The 13878-nt window shown below is 36.6% G+C and overlaps 1 protein-coding gene across 1 annotated transcript in view; it reads right to left on the bottom strand.

The window, feature by feature from the left end:
- The window catches only part of TDRD9 (tudor domain containing 9), a 60714-nt gene that overhangs the window by 34022 nt on the left and 12814 nt on the right, over positions 1 to 13878 (bottom strand). The window contains exons 6-11 of the mRNA XM_010080426.1: positions 12814 to 12894; positions 9687 to 9851; positions 4830 to 4933; positions 3171 to 3211; positions 575 to 629; positions 367 to 451 (exon numbers count right to left, since the gene is read on the bottom strand). Of these exons, the coding sequence (XP_010078728.1) occupies positions 367 to 451; positions 575 to 629; positions 3171 to 3211; positions 4830 to 4933; positions 9687 to 9851; positions 12814 to 12894 (531 nt within the window). The remainder of the gene's footprint in view (positions 1 to 366; positions 452 to 574; positions 630 to 3170; positions 3212 to 4829; positions 4934 to 9686; positions 9852 to 12813; positions 12895 to 13878) is intronic.

Raw genomic sequence — 13878 nt, 5'->3', positions numbered from 1 at the left:
ACAAAGCAGCCAAGAGACCCCCATACTGGGGGACAACTTTGCTATGCAGTGCCACCAGCAGCACACTACTGCCATGCAGGTAGAACTGACATGCACAAACTATTCTGAAGGATAAAACCAGTGTCACACAATAATTTAAGGATAACGACCTGTTATTGCACTTCTCCTGAGGTCTACACACCAGTTAAAGCAAGTAAAGAAAGGCAATCAGTTACATCTTGAAAAAGAAAAAAAACAAACCTGCTTTGCTCTCACACAATGGTTTGAATTACCACAGCTAATATTCATTTATATACATTATTATTTACTATTATTACTCTTGCAAAAGGTTTCACACAATTAAAGTAATGATTCAACAGTATTTACTTTTCTGTAGCCAGGAACTGCAGCCAAAAATACATTGTTTTGTTCCTCTGATGTCACACATGAGTGAAGTGGGTACACTTGCCACCTATGAAAGGTATAAAAATCAATCACACCTGTGTGCTAAATCTTATTAAGTACTTTGAACACATACAGCTGAAGGATTAATGTCCAAGTTTAACCGAACTGACACAAATGTGGTCTAACTTACCTTTTGTTGAACTTATCCGAGAGACATGCGTGCATGTAGCTTATTTCATTCAAACCTAGGGGAAAAAGGAACCAAGAGTTTGTTCTCTTTTTAGTGATCACTAACAATTTTAAAACCAATTCTCATGTCTACTTAAATTTTTAATTGACTTTGATTATTATCTCCTTTTCACCATGTAATAAAATGTCAGAGGAGTTAAACAGTAAATGTAGTAATGAGTCACTGAAACACTGTAAGTCAATTTTTCCAGAGTCATTTTGCATCATTTTACACTTCCTAAAGTGGCAATATCAGATATAAAGGCCATCTGCCACTGTCCCATTACTAGCCCTTATTTCAGTTCCCTACAACTGATAGATGTGGGTATTTCAGCCAAAACAAGCCGTTTCTAAGAGTAGGGCCAAGAAAAAATAAAAATTAACTATTTCTGCCTTAGCCATCTTACCTTTGGCAGTTGCAGTGCCCGTTCTCTGAGGCACGGATTTCACGTCTGCCAGGGGAAATCTTACAACTAAGGGCTTTTTGCTGTCTTCCTGAATACTTCCACAGGCACCAACCTTTCTGAGAAGCCTAGTTTACTTCTTCTTGAGACTCCAATTCCAAAAGCCCTATTTTCAAAAATCTGTCCAACACTGGGCTTCCCCAGTGGGCTATTAAAAATGAAATTATTCTGTAACTGCAGTACAAACTTGCTGCATTTTTCAGTGAAGCTAAATGCAGTTCAAGCACCTGGATGTGAAAGTTCTTGCACTCTTTAGATAATGCTACTTGACTTCAGAAGTGCAAAGGAAGGAAGAAAAGTGCAAGTAGAGGAAGAGAGATATTTTCAGAAAGATGAGAGAATAACTTAAATGAGAAACACGAGGAAAGAAGGATATGTGATGGGCTAGAAATCATGATCAAGTTAAGGTAAGAAAGCGAAAAAGGCCAGAATGCAAGAAACTAAGGCAAGAAAAGGAGACACAGGTTCAACAAGAAACCTATGGTGATAATAGAAGGTTGTCAGGGAAAAGAAATTGCAGGAGGACATGGAGATGAGTCAACGACTGGAGACAGAAGACTGAAACATCAAAATAAGGGGAAGTGACTATAGGCAAGGGAGATAAAAGAAGTCTGGGCTGGGGGGAGATCAGGTGAGTTGGAGGCGGAAAAAAAAAATTGTGGTGGTGGGGCAATCAGAGGGAAATTTAAAAGTTTCAGAGATATCCTGTGTGTAAAGATACTATAGGGGAAAGCAGAGCAATTCCTTCCATCAGCAAGCACATGTGAAGCACAGAGCAATCAGGCCATCCCCATCTTTTACTGGCTCCTGAAGTGGATGACAACCTACTGTTTCTTCCATTTAGCCAGTCAGCTAGTCTGGCAGAAGCATGTGGTATACCTGAAGGTGTAGCTCAGTGATGACTCAGTCAACACAGCCTGACCTGTTTTTCCAATTTGTTCTTTAAACAGTCTGAAGAATTATACATCAACATACATGCTCAAGAAACATTAAGGCTGCCACGTCAAGCACTAAAATGAAAAAATGCCAGAATTAAGAGGGGTTGTGCAAACTTAATGCTGCCCACTTGGAACATGTTTAGGCATACTCATGAAAAAAATCACTGTACAGCTTAAGATGGCACTTTGTGTCATCTAGTACCTAGGGATGGACTTAGCTCTGGAATTAAAGGAGAGCCGAGTACTGAAACATATTTATCTGTAAATAATCAGACCCATAAAAAAAAAAAATGAACAAGACAGGCAATTACAACAGGAAGGGAAAACATGGCAGTCTACATGAGACTGCTGCCGCTGCTCTATAGATTCTGCCCCATCACTGAGTTCTGCAAAGACAGTGGACAAAAAAAAAATCACTTAACAGTACTCCTCAGCATGGCACTACTCTTTCTGGCTGCTGATGCCTACTCAGCTTCAAATGTCAATGGGAGTGTTACCTTGAATGTACAAAATGCTATGTAATTGCAAGCACTCAAAAAATCGAGGTATCCCAAATCAGTGTCATAAATGTGGAGGTTATTTTTACCGAAATCTCTGTCTTATCTGCCCTCTTGTAAACTGAGGGCTCTCCTCCCCTTTTCTCCAGTTTTGTATAAAGACTATTTGTGAAGAAAATTTCAAGAGGTGTTTGCTAATTGTGTGTTCAAGATCAGTCTTGAGTATCCAATTATAAAACAAGTCAAGGTCAAACACTTGGAAAGAAAAAAGTGAATTTTAACTTCTCCTACAAGAATCTAAATAAAATCCAAGGAAGAGACTACACTATATGCAGACACAAAAACATCTTTAAAAGAATCCTAGGAACTTAATACAATATTAAATAACCAATCTAAAAAACTGAGCAACTGAATTTCTGTGGTTTAACTGTAGAATTAATACTATTACTGTAGCTTAATTTCTAAAACATACTTCTTAATTTTTTACTCACTCCTCTTCCAATTATTGCCATATTTAAACAGACTGGCAAGAAAAATACCCAAACAGACCAACAAACTCCAGTTAAATATGTGTTTAGTAAATCCTTGGAAAAAGCACCAGAAGAAAGCTTGCTAGATGAAAAATAAGGAAAAAGAAAATTATTAAGACGTATACTCACCTGGTAAAAATACTAGCACACTTCCACGTTCTGATGTAACACTCGAGTTTTTTTCCTCCCTAACAAGAATATGCAGTTTCATTAGTTTTACAACCTCAGTCTACTTTATTATCCCAAGTTATTTTATAGTTACATAAAGAACAAGTAAAACTGCACATTTTTTGTAACATGTATTATTTAAACTTCTTGGAGAAATGGAATTCAAAACACTATTTGCAATGACACTTTCTGAAAAATACAGTATATAAAAACTGGAACCAGACCATTAGGCTTTGCCTTGTCTTCAAAACTATGTCAAAACAGAAACATTCTTATTTAGCAATGAAATTAATCAAAATTAGGTTACTAAAGATCTTAAAATTACAAGGTAGTCTACTACTGCAAAATTCTATCCAAACTTATTCAGTAATTTCTCAAGCATATGTAGTACACTTGTGTTCTAAAAATATCACTAGACACTTCTAACAAAAGCCTAGCATGTAAGAAGATGAACCATTATCAAGAAGTACAGGTCATGACATTAACTGAAGATGTCTCCCTCTTATCTGTTACAAGTCAAGAAGCTAAAATCACCTTAATATAGAACTCATATTTTTGGTAGTAATAATTTCTGATACAAAGTTTTTTTATGCATTTTGAAAGTCCCTACTGTCAAACTATATAATGAACAAAAAGTATAATTGTCAATGGAAGGTTCATAACAAAGGACGTGTGTAATAGCCAATTGCCCTTTTGGTATTTCAAAAGTTGAAATGCTAATGCCTTTATGTTTGCTTAGTAAAAAGTAGTTCAGTTTGGCTATTCTAAACTACAGTAAAACAGCTGAATTGAAAAGATCAAAAGAAATCATCAAGAAAAAAGCCTAGAAGTCACTATATATTGTAAAAAATTTAGTGCTAAACTTATTGTATTTATGCACCTCCATGAACACTTGTACTTCAGTGGTTTCACTTGATAACTGCTCAGATGAGCTTAAGTAATGCTTTCTTAAAATTTAAAAGTTTACATAATACTAAATTTGAAGAAAAATATTAAGCTTACAAAACAAAACTAGTTCTTCAGCATACAATTATAAACAATTAGAATACATGGGAACAAAAACTACTCCTAAAGTAAATATGCACTCAGCGTTAGACCAAAGTTGTAGAAGCAACTTTATTACAGTTTCAGATACCAAGCTTCAATTTACAAAATGCAGAGTGTAACACAAACTAATATTTACTTATTTCAAAAGACAATAAGGCATTAGTCAAACAACCAATGAAAATTAATGCCTAGTTATATTCTTTTCTCATGGCTTAATGTATGTTTTAGTTTACAACACAAAATAACATTTCTGATTTTATTCATCATATAAATAATATTCAGCTCTGGTCTGCAGCAAAGAACCTAGTTTCCATATGACAAGGCTGGCTCGCACGGTCACTTACACTCCAGGGCATGATGTGCATTTTAAGAACACAGGGCATTCAGTAAGACCTACGAACAGTCTCAGTATGACTAACCTGAGTAGAAATCACACAAATATATTAAATAACAGCAGAAATGCATAAAAATATTAAGTTACCACTAACAGCTATAACACATGGGCTGCTGCTGTTCCTTAGTGTCTCATTTCCACAAAGAACCACAGATTTCAGATCTTGAACTGTGTCTTACCCATTGCTTTTCATCTCCAACTCATCAAATGAGTTAATCAAAGACACTGCCACTTCATACATTTCCCTTACTATCACTGGATCCTCAACTCTCTGAGAAGGAATCTGTGTGAAGAAGAAAGTATTGAGGATAACACAGCATAACAGGCTAAAAGACTGTAGATCACATGTGTTCCAATTTGTCAAAGCCTAAGATGAATCAGGAAAGGTCACCTAAGAGTGTGTGATGTGTTAGTGACACTTTACAGAACTGCCCCTCCCTCTGAAGTGGCTCAAGTCTTACCAAAGTTTTCAGTCAGGATACTTGCCAGCCTCTGAAGAAAAAAAATTCTTGAAGCCAAAAAGTAGTCAGTTTGTGACGCTGGCAAAACTGATGGAGACTGACAATACATCTGCAATTCTTACCAGGTTTTAAGGGGATCATCCAAAACTTCAACAGAAGCAAATTATAAAGAATAAAGAGACTTTTTTGTAAAAGGAGAATAGCAAAGACTTACATTATCTAACAAAACAAAATGAAAGCCAGAAAGAGGTACTACTGCTACCTATAAACCTATCCAAGAGCAAATAAGAATTTGGGAAGAAGAGTTAATCTTAAGAAAACACAAAAAACCAAACCCAAATAAAAAACCCAACAGTGTTGTCTCTAATCTGTCAGTCTCCCAAGGTGTTCCTGGGAGAAAAGGCAGTAGGAAGCAGAAGCATCCCTTCACTTGCTCCTTCCCCAGCTCCAGCACTGGGACTGCATATCCACATCAAGTTCCAAGGTTCAGTGCCAAGACAGTTGTAACCTGCTCTGAAATTCTTTGCCTGCAACTGTAGACATTTGATCAAGTATAAAAGTTTCAAAGAGATAAAACCACAGAAAACGGAACTATTTCACAACTATTAAGATGAAGGTAGTTATTTTTCTACCAGTTTCCCTTTCTGAAGCAGCTCATGATGGCATCACAAAAGCAGCAATGCTGACATTAATTTGGTAACAACGATTTAGATCAGCTTTTGCCTCTGCAGCCTCAGTCCTCGGCTTTCCAACGCTTACCAGAACAGCCAACCTGTAACACTTCATCATGTCAACCCTAGGTCGCCTTGGTGTCTGCAGAAAGACTGCTTTCTGAAAACCCTACGAAAATTATCCTACTTTGTTCTGGTAGACAATGGACTGGAGGATCAAAACAAGCCATCTGGCAGAACTTGACAATACCCTTTCCACTTCTCTGATCCCTTTGAATCAACTAGCCAGGGAGACTTCTCAAGTGTACAACTCCATCAATCCCAGAGCTTCTTAACTGCATTTTACACTCGCTATAGTAAGGCTTTTCCAATGAAGCTTGATTAGTCCAAGAGAAACCACAGACAACATTCCAGTAGTTTGGTAAGTAGTATTTTTTCCAACATGTGTGAGAAGCTAAGGAATTTATATTTTCTGGGCTATTCCAACATAAAATTGTTTTTAGATTATCCCTGCTTAAGTAACTGTCAAATTTGTCTTTTCAATTTTGTTGCCAATTTACCTTTAGTATTCTTTAACATGACACGGCTGCCACATCACTCCTAATACAAGGTAACGATGTGACAAACAGCGAGTCCAAAAGCCCAGTCAGAGCTGACTGAAATAATACAACATAATCAGAACAGCTTTTGACAGCAGTTCACTACCTTTCAACTGGACTCTGACTTCAGTTTCAGGGATATGAAGGAGGTTTTCACATTTGCATGCCAAAAATGGGACTCTTTTTTTTGCCTTTAGGTAAGACATAGTGACATGGAATTTCACAGATCTCCTGCCAAAGACTAACATCTAGACCCCCTAGTTGCTTAAATTCTTAAAATCAGCTCACAGAATTAACTATACAATTAATTTGCATTTGATATCTCCAATACTATACTATTGCAATAGGTAAGCATTTAGACATCTAGCTTTAAAATTGCCTATAGATACAGCCTTCATGCATTTTTAATCAAAACCTGCATTTCCATGATTCCTTGGGACTTAAGAGGGTGCTGATATGACAAAATAATGATACAGTTCAATATCCAGAACAATGTGCCATTATGTCAAAAGAAAAATAAACTACTTTTTAATAAATCTATACTGAAAAATTAAACAGTAACATCTATAAATGACCCAATATCAGGGCAAGGGTAAGCTAGTGCTACACTGGAGAGTGTTTCTCCCTTCCTTCCTTTCCTCCTATTTTTATTCTTTCCTACAAATGAAGCAATTCAAGTGGAAAGCTTTATCTTTGATTCAGCTAGATGTCTGTCTAGTCATAGCAAAGGGTTTACTGCAAACAGGCATACAGGAGAAGAGAAAATAAAAATAATGACTGGCACTTCTACTTATCTTCCAAATCACAACTGATATGAGTGAATTCCCAAATTATCCAAGCCAGAACTGCTCAAAGAATTTTTTTCCATTTCAAGCACATTTTTAAACATTATCACCTACAGAAATGAGTGACATACTCAAGCCAAGAGCTCTGCAGGATTCATAAAAAATTCTACACCTATACAGTAACATCCAATTATTTTAAGATCTTTTGAGAAGGGACAAAGGCTCCTACCTCACAGCAAACAAGGCAGTTACAAAGGACTGAACTGATTCCAATCAAGATGCTTTAAGCAATGAGTTATGATTTATGTAATCTGATTTTATAGTTATTAATTTTAAAATTAAGATTAAAAAAATCAGTTTATCTAAAAAGCAAAGAAGGTTTTTTAACTTCTGTATTCTTTTATGTGAATTTTACAGGCTTTTAGAGGCAAAAGTAAAAAATTTAGAACTAAAGCCTGAAGCCTGTACCTCAGGCAGCTATCTAGCTGATTTTGATTTTAGCATGAAGGATGTGCCCCTGTTTCCATATGGCAACATTAACTCATTAATGGCCTTAACACTCAGGTTTTGCTTTAATTTTTATTAGGACATTTATATAAATCTTCTTAGACCCTTCCATGTTTTAAAATATTTTAAAAATAAAACTACTATTCAGAGAAAAACCTCCACACACAGCTCCACAAGAAACAAGATGCAAGATCAGACATCAGTGCTTTCCAATTCAGTTTGTTCTTTTTTTCATACATGTTTAAAAATAAAAATCAAGAGCACTTATGTACTTCTAGGATGCCCTAAGGTACAAATAACTTCTTGGCCAATCATACTTCTCTCCTCCTACTAAACAACAGAATGGCTATAGACAGGACAACACAACATAACCAGATGAAACTTAAAAAAAAAAAAAATCAAAGTTAAATGTTCATATACCCAGAGAAAATAAAAAATATAAAAAGGCTTAAGCACTGAAAGGAGTTCCTTTTGTTCCTGATCTTTGAGGTGAAAGGTGTGGAAGCTGACATTTAGCTCAAAGTGCAGCTATGACAAATGCAACTTGACTGAAATAGACTTCTTACTGAATTTGTTGGCTATCTTTTTGTTGTCATCCATCATAAAAAAATCTTTTACAGAAATAATCTATTATGTAACGTCCTCCATATTACCTGAGCTACCACACTAACGTATAAAAACTGACAAGCCAATTGCTATATGCATTTAGTTTACTTTTTTGGCTGCATTAAAACTTCAACAGTTGACAGCCTCTTATTTTAGCTTGCCTGTGTCAAGGCATAATCAATGCCTGTGCTGTGTACAGCATAATAATTATTCTCTTCTGGGTTTCCCATTAACTACATCATTGTTTTGTTTCTCCGATTTAGTTTCTGCAGAATTGAGGGACAAAACCTGAAGAAAAATGGTATGTTAGCTTGCTGCTACTTTAAGTGCATCTCCTGTTTTCTTCATTGTATTAACATTATAACAGTGTTCTGAATTATCAAAATCGATGAACAATTGCTCCCATGCCCCAGTTATTTTTAGAGTGGTTATCACTATGAAAGCCCCAGTGCATGTGTTCTGCTTTGCTTTAACCTGTTTATTTTGCCTTGGACCATAATACTGAAAGAGGTCAGACACTCAAGTAAATTCCTACACAGCTGTTCTTCAACTGTAAAACAAACTCCTATTCTAAAACCACAGATACCAGATTAATTCAAATCTACATTTGCTCCTTCATTATCTGTTGTCTACGCAGATACATGCTCTACAACAGCATGTCAGGAGCTCTACAAACATACTGTGCAGTTTGTAAGCTAAAGATTGACAGAGCAAATGAATCTTCAGCCGTTACCACCCTTCTTAAGCATTAGAGCAGCAACTCCCCAGTGGAGCTATACTGGCTGTTAAGTGACCACTAGGGATTTCGTAAATATCTATTATTCTAACATATTTACATTATTCAAAATTACATACTTGTCATGGTGGCCTACATGGCTACAACAGAAATACGTTGAGAACTACTGCGTAAAAGCTCTGGGACTATTAAAAAAAAAGGCAAAAAAGGAAGCACATCAGCCTCATTTGATAGAGAAGTCAACTTGATAACATCAAACTTCTAATCATAAATGCTTCTCTTCTGATGACTCTCAATTTCGTAGCTCTTTCTGCCTTTTATACATAACAGCAACATGAACCAATCCAGGAAATATTACCTGAGTTTGTCAGCTCTATTCAAAAAGATCAATCAATCCTCATATGTTGCTTTCTGCACAGACTTTTACATTGTTCATCTTGGATGCAAACTACCAAACAAAATGCCACATACTATTTAAAATTCCCATTTCTGTTACATGCAAGAAAAACTAGGGTGCTGGTAAGGAAATTTCTGTTTTATCATCATATATTAATTGTTATCTAGAACTGTAATGTAAAATGTGTTATTTGTAATTTTATTAAACAGCTTTCAACTGACTATTCAAATTTTTTCTTATTATGTCCAAAGAAATAAAGTTATATTTACAATACCTCGAAATGACTAATGTGCTTCAAATCATCAAGATAATATTCTTCAATTGCATAAGGCTTGCCTTCCACCTTAAATACATAGGCTGGATTCAGACCGTTAGGAACTGGAAGTGCAAAGTAATCAGCAAATTCTTTACAGTTGACAGAAGCAGACATCAGTACTACCTGTTAAAAAATTGCACAGTAAATGTAAAATATTGATTTTATCATAAAATGACATGCCACACTGGAATCTCCACTTATTATTTATGCTAAAATGGTCTATTTTTGGTTCCTACAGGTATGCATCCTAGGCATGTTTAAGACAAGGCTAAATGGTCAATATTCCCTAAGCAGCATATGGAGAAAGGCAGGCACTGGTAAGAGAATGGCTCAGGCTAGATGACTAGAGCAAGACAACATGAAAAACTTCTTCCGGTGGCGAAAGTTCATCCTAAAACCATATAGTGCTCTTCCTTAAACTTATGATCTCTACATGGTCCTTAAAAGAAAAGTGTACGCTAAGTATTTTCAGCTCCCGTTTGATCTCAGTGTCTTTAACTCCATCAAAAAATGGGGTTACTCCTGTAAGAGCAGTAACTGTAATTATAACCTAGGCTTAAAAATGTTACTATAATGATTCTGAAATACGTCAAGTAAGCTTTCTCTTAGTTGCAATTAATTTATGCAACTTAAAACACCCAAGATCACACTAAGCTCCTCGCTCTGTTTGCTGACTCTGACAAGATTCTTAACCTGTATTCACCTAAACAGAAGAACAGAAATCACATTTGCTACCTGGTGACACCTTTTCTTTCAGTTATTATGAAATTCAGAATTTACAGCTTTGTTGCTTTCTCCCTGGTCAGACAACATGGTATGTGCAGGATGGGGGATGGGAGAAGCATGAAGTAACTTGGTGGCTATGGCTATTTACCCTCTAACCCCTCTGTCTGGAATGTGGTCCCACTGCTCAGCACAGCCAGCTGGAGTAAACCAGACAACTTCAACTTGAAAAGGACAGAGAGACAAGGAGTTATAACGAACTGTGTAGTGTTCAGCTTCTTTATCTTCAGGTCTCCTGAGCCACTCTACGCAGTACTTGTAAACTGGGACATGGTCAGTCCTCTTTTGCTTTCCTGACACTTCGCATGAATTCAAAAACAGAATAAAATAAAGATATCAACACCCAACACAAAAACGCAATGAAATACAAGAGCATTCCCCTCATGAGGTGACAGCCAAGCAAACTAATGAGGTGGACGCTGTTCCACTGTGCTTTGCTCCAAAGCACACGTGAAGGCACAAGGAATACATGGAGAGGGCAGACTAAATCATGAAGCAATTGAACATGATCCTGAAAGGAGGAGAAATCTGAAAGGACATAATTCTGCCAGTATTATACGAAACCTATGCCACTACAGCATGAACTGTCTCGTGGCTCAATAGATACCGGCTCACCTATGCTAGGAAAGCAGGCTAAATATAACCTTGCCTGAAGACTACCGAAGGAAAATCCAATCTAAATTATCCTAACCACATTTATAAGCAAGGAATATTAAATTACCTCTTCTTCTAGACAATCTGTGTAATTTATACTCTCTAATTTGCATGGAGTCTTTCCAAACTGGAAGGAAAACCACAGGTTCCTAAGAGTGCCTGAAGGATAACATGACGAAACCAAGAGTTTGACCTACTCCCTCCCAAAGCAGAAATGCAACAAGCACACAGCACCAACAGGGCAGAGGAACATGGTGGAATACATTGGAATAGAGGGTAACTGAAGCAGACAGTTCTCCAAGATCAAGCAGTTCAAAAACACTTGTGCGGTGTGGATATGTCTAAAGCCCCTCCATATGACCCAAAAATATGCACAATAACAACTTCTCACTTCAGATGTCTCTGAACAGCAATTTGCTAGATCCTGGAAATATGAGAGATTTAATCAGAATGATAGAGACCATAAAAAAAAAACCCCACCACTTTCAGGAACCTATAAAAAAATGTTTTCTAACAGAAAAGACGATAGGACCTGTATGAATTTGTGTCACTGGCACCAACCAGACAGTCAGCATCAAGAGCAAAGTTTTCACAAACTGAGTACGATCAAATTATTCGGCACTCTTGGCAGGCCAAGCCGAGTGCTAAGGCAGGCTGAATAGCTTCATGCCGTCTCTGAATTTAAAGGCAAGTGAGTTTTTCTTATCGGCAAGAAAAGATATAAAAAAGGAGAAGATGCGAAGCACACAGACATGCCAACTGGAAGGGCACCTTCAGTGAGCAAAAGCATGCTTGGAAGACCTAGATCAAGTTATCAGAGTTTGAATCAATGCGGTGAACTGTACAGAAGAACAGAGTCCCTTCCAATAGCTACAAAACCAGCCAACGTAGATTCAAGTTACATCTGTTTTGAACAGAACAGTTAGCATTAACTGAACAATTAACTGAAGCACTTAGGGGACACCTACAGTCCTGCTAAATTTCTGCACTTCCAAACAGCTGCACAGAAATATACCGAGTAAGCCGAAATCTGTCACCTGTATTTAATTTCTTACAATTCAAGAGTCCATTACTTTGAGACCGCGAACACTAAATATGTCATGCTAAATCTCTGCAAACTCTGCTTTATTACAAAAAACACACTGATGTGCAGAGAAAAATCTCAACCACGTTTTACTACCAGAAATCACATTTCTGTTTTTTGCTATTTTTCCAAATATGTTATCCCATTTAAAAAAAAAAAAAAAAAAAAAAAAAAAAAAAAAAAGAAAGAAAGAAAAAAAGCTCAGCAGCTCAGCATTTCCAAGAGCTAATGCTACCATATCTAACCAATGATAAGCACTGCCCTCAATACTCAATATATAATTCTAGTCAAATATCCATCATGCATTTTTTAGCCTTAGGCACACTTTAGAAACGAATGCATTTTAGCATGAGGAAAAAAAGGTCTCTCAGAACACATTATAGCAGTCAGGAAAAGAATGCCCTTTAGCTTGCTTGCTTATGAAGAGTGGCAAACTAAGTAATATTTTAGTAAAAAATAACTACACATTTTAAGGTAAATTCTTTAAAACATGCCCTTTGTAGATCAAAAACATGTAAAAAATTTATTTTTGCAAGAAGAAGTAGCAGAATACTTTGACTGTACCTTTACAGATTGCGAGCTTGTACGCAACAGTTTACGGATCACCAAGAGCAAGAAATCCATTTCATCTGTACGCTCATGCACCTGAAAGACATTATCCACAATTTAATTTATGCTCTTCTTTTTGACAATCTCTTCCTTTGCTACTACATTTCATGTTCTGTTTTTGCAACTTGGAGCAACAATACATTCTTGTAGAATGAAACACAACTTTCAACACAATGCATGTTAATCCCATTTTAAAATATTCAAATGACTGCAGCACCCTTTGGGAAAATCATATGCCACTATTAAGTCATGAAAATTACTAGAAAACCAATCATGAGCTCTCGCCACTACTTATACTAGAGCTGACATTAACAGCTCAAGTGAAACCAAAGTTAGGTAAGTCAATTGAACTGGTAGGATCACAAATGATCCAAGCAGGGACTATGTTGGCATGTCAAACAACTAGGCAAATCAAATAGACTCCCCTTGTGAGTCCCCAGTGACTCCTAGTTATGATCAAAATACACAAATGGTCTTCAAAACACTATTTTCCACCCATCCTAGCACCTGACTTTTCTGGTTGCTCCTTGTAGTTCAATAATTACTTCTTTTCAACATCATCAATGATGACAGTATCCCTTTCTTGAATTATTACAGTTTAAATCTGTTAAGTTCAGCAGCTTTTTCCAGAGCTCAACCTTCAAAGTTCAACATTCATCCCCTGCAATTTAATTAGCATATTCTAACATAATATATAGGTATATTTATATTCAATATTGCCCTATTATGAAAAAGATTTCTCTGTGTAACGCTGACAGCAAGCTCTTGCTGTGAGAAGCCATGATTTTCGGACCTAGGTTTGCTTAGGTATGTTCCTGAACACCTGTAGTACCCTAACAGGGTTGACACCTGCAATCAAGAATGAAGTCAAGACCATCCAGTTGCTAAAATCATGGAATCATTGAACAGTTTGGGTTGGAAGGGACCTTTAAAGGTCATCTAGCCCAATCCCCCTGCAATGAGCAGGGACAACTTCAAAAAATGGTTAGTACTGGGTCCAGATCACAATCTGATAAATGT

The sequence above is a fragment of the Pterocles gutturalis genome, unplaced genomic scaffold, assembly GCF_000699245.1.
Source record: "Pterocles gutturalis isolate BGI_N339 unplaced genomic scaffold, ASM69924v1 scaffold15324, whole genome shotgun sequence".
NCBI classification, from domain to species: domain Eukaryota; kingdom Metazoa; phylum Chordata; class Aves; order Pterocliformes; family Pteroclidae; genus Pterocles; species Pterocles gutturalis.
This window is presented reverse-complemented; position numbering and strand designations above follow the sequence as displayed.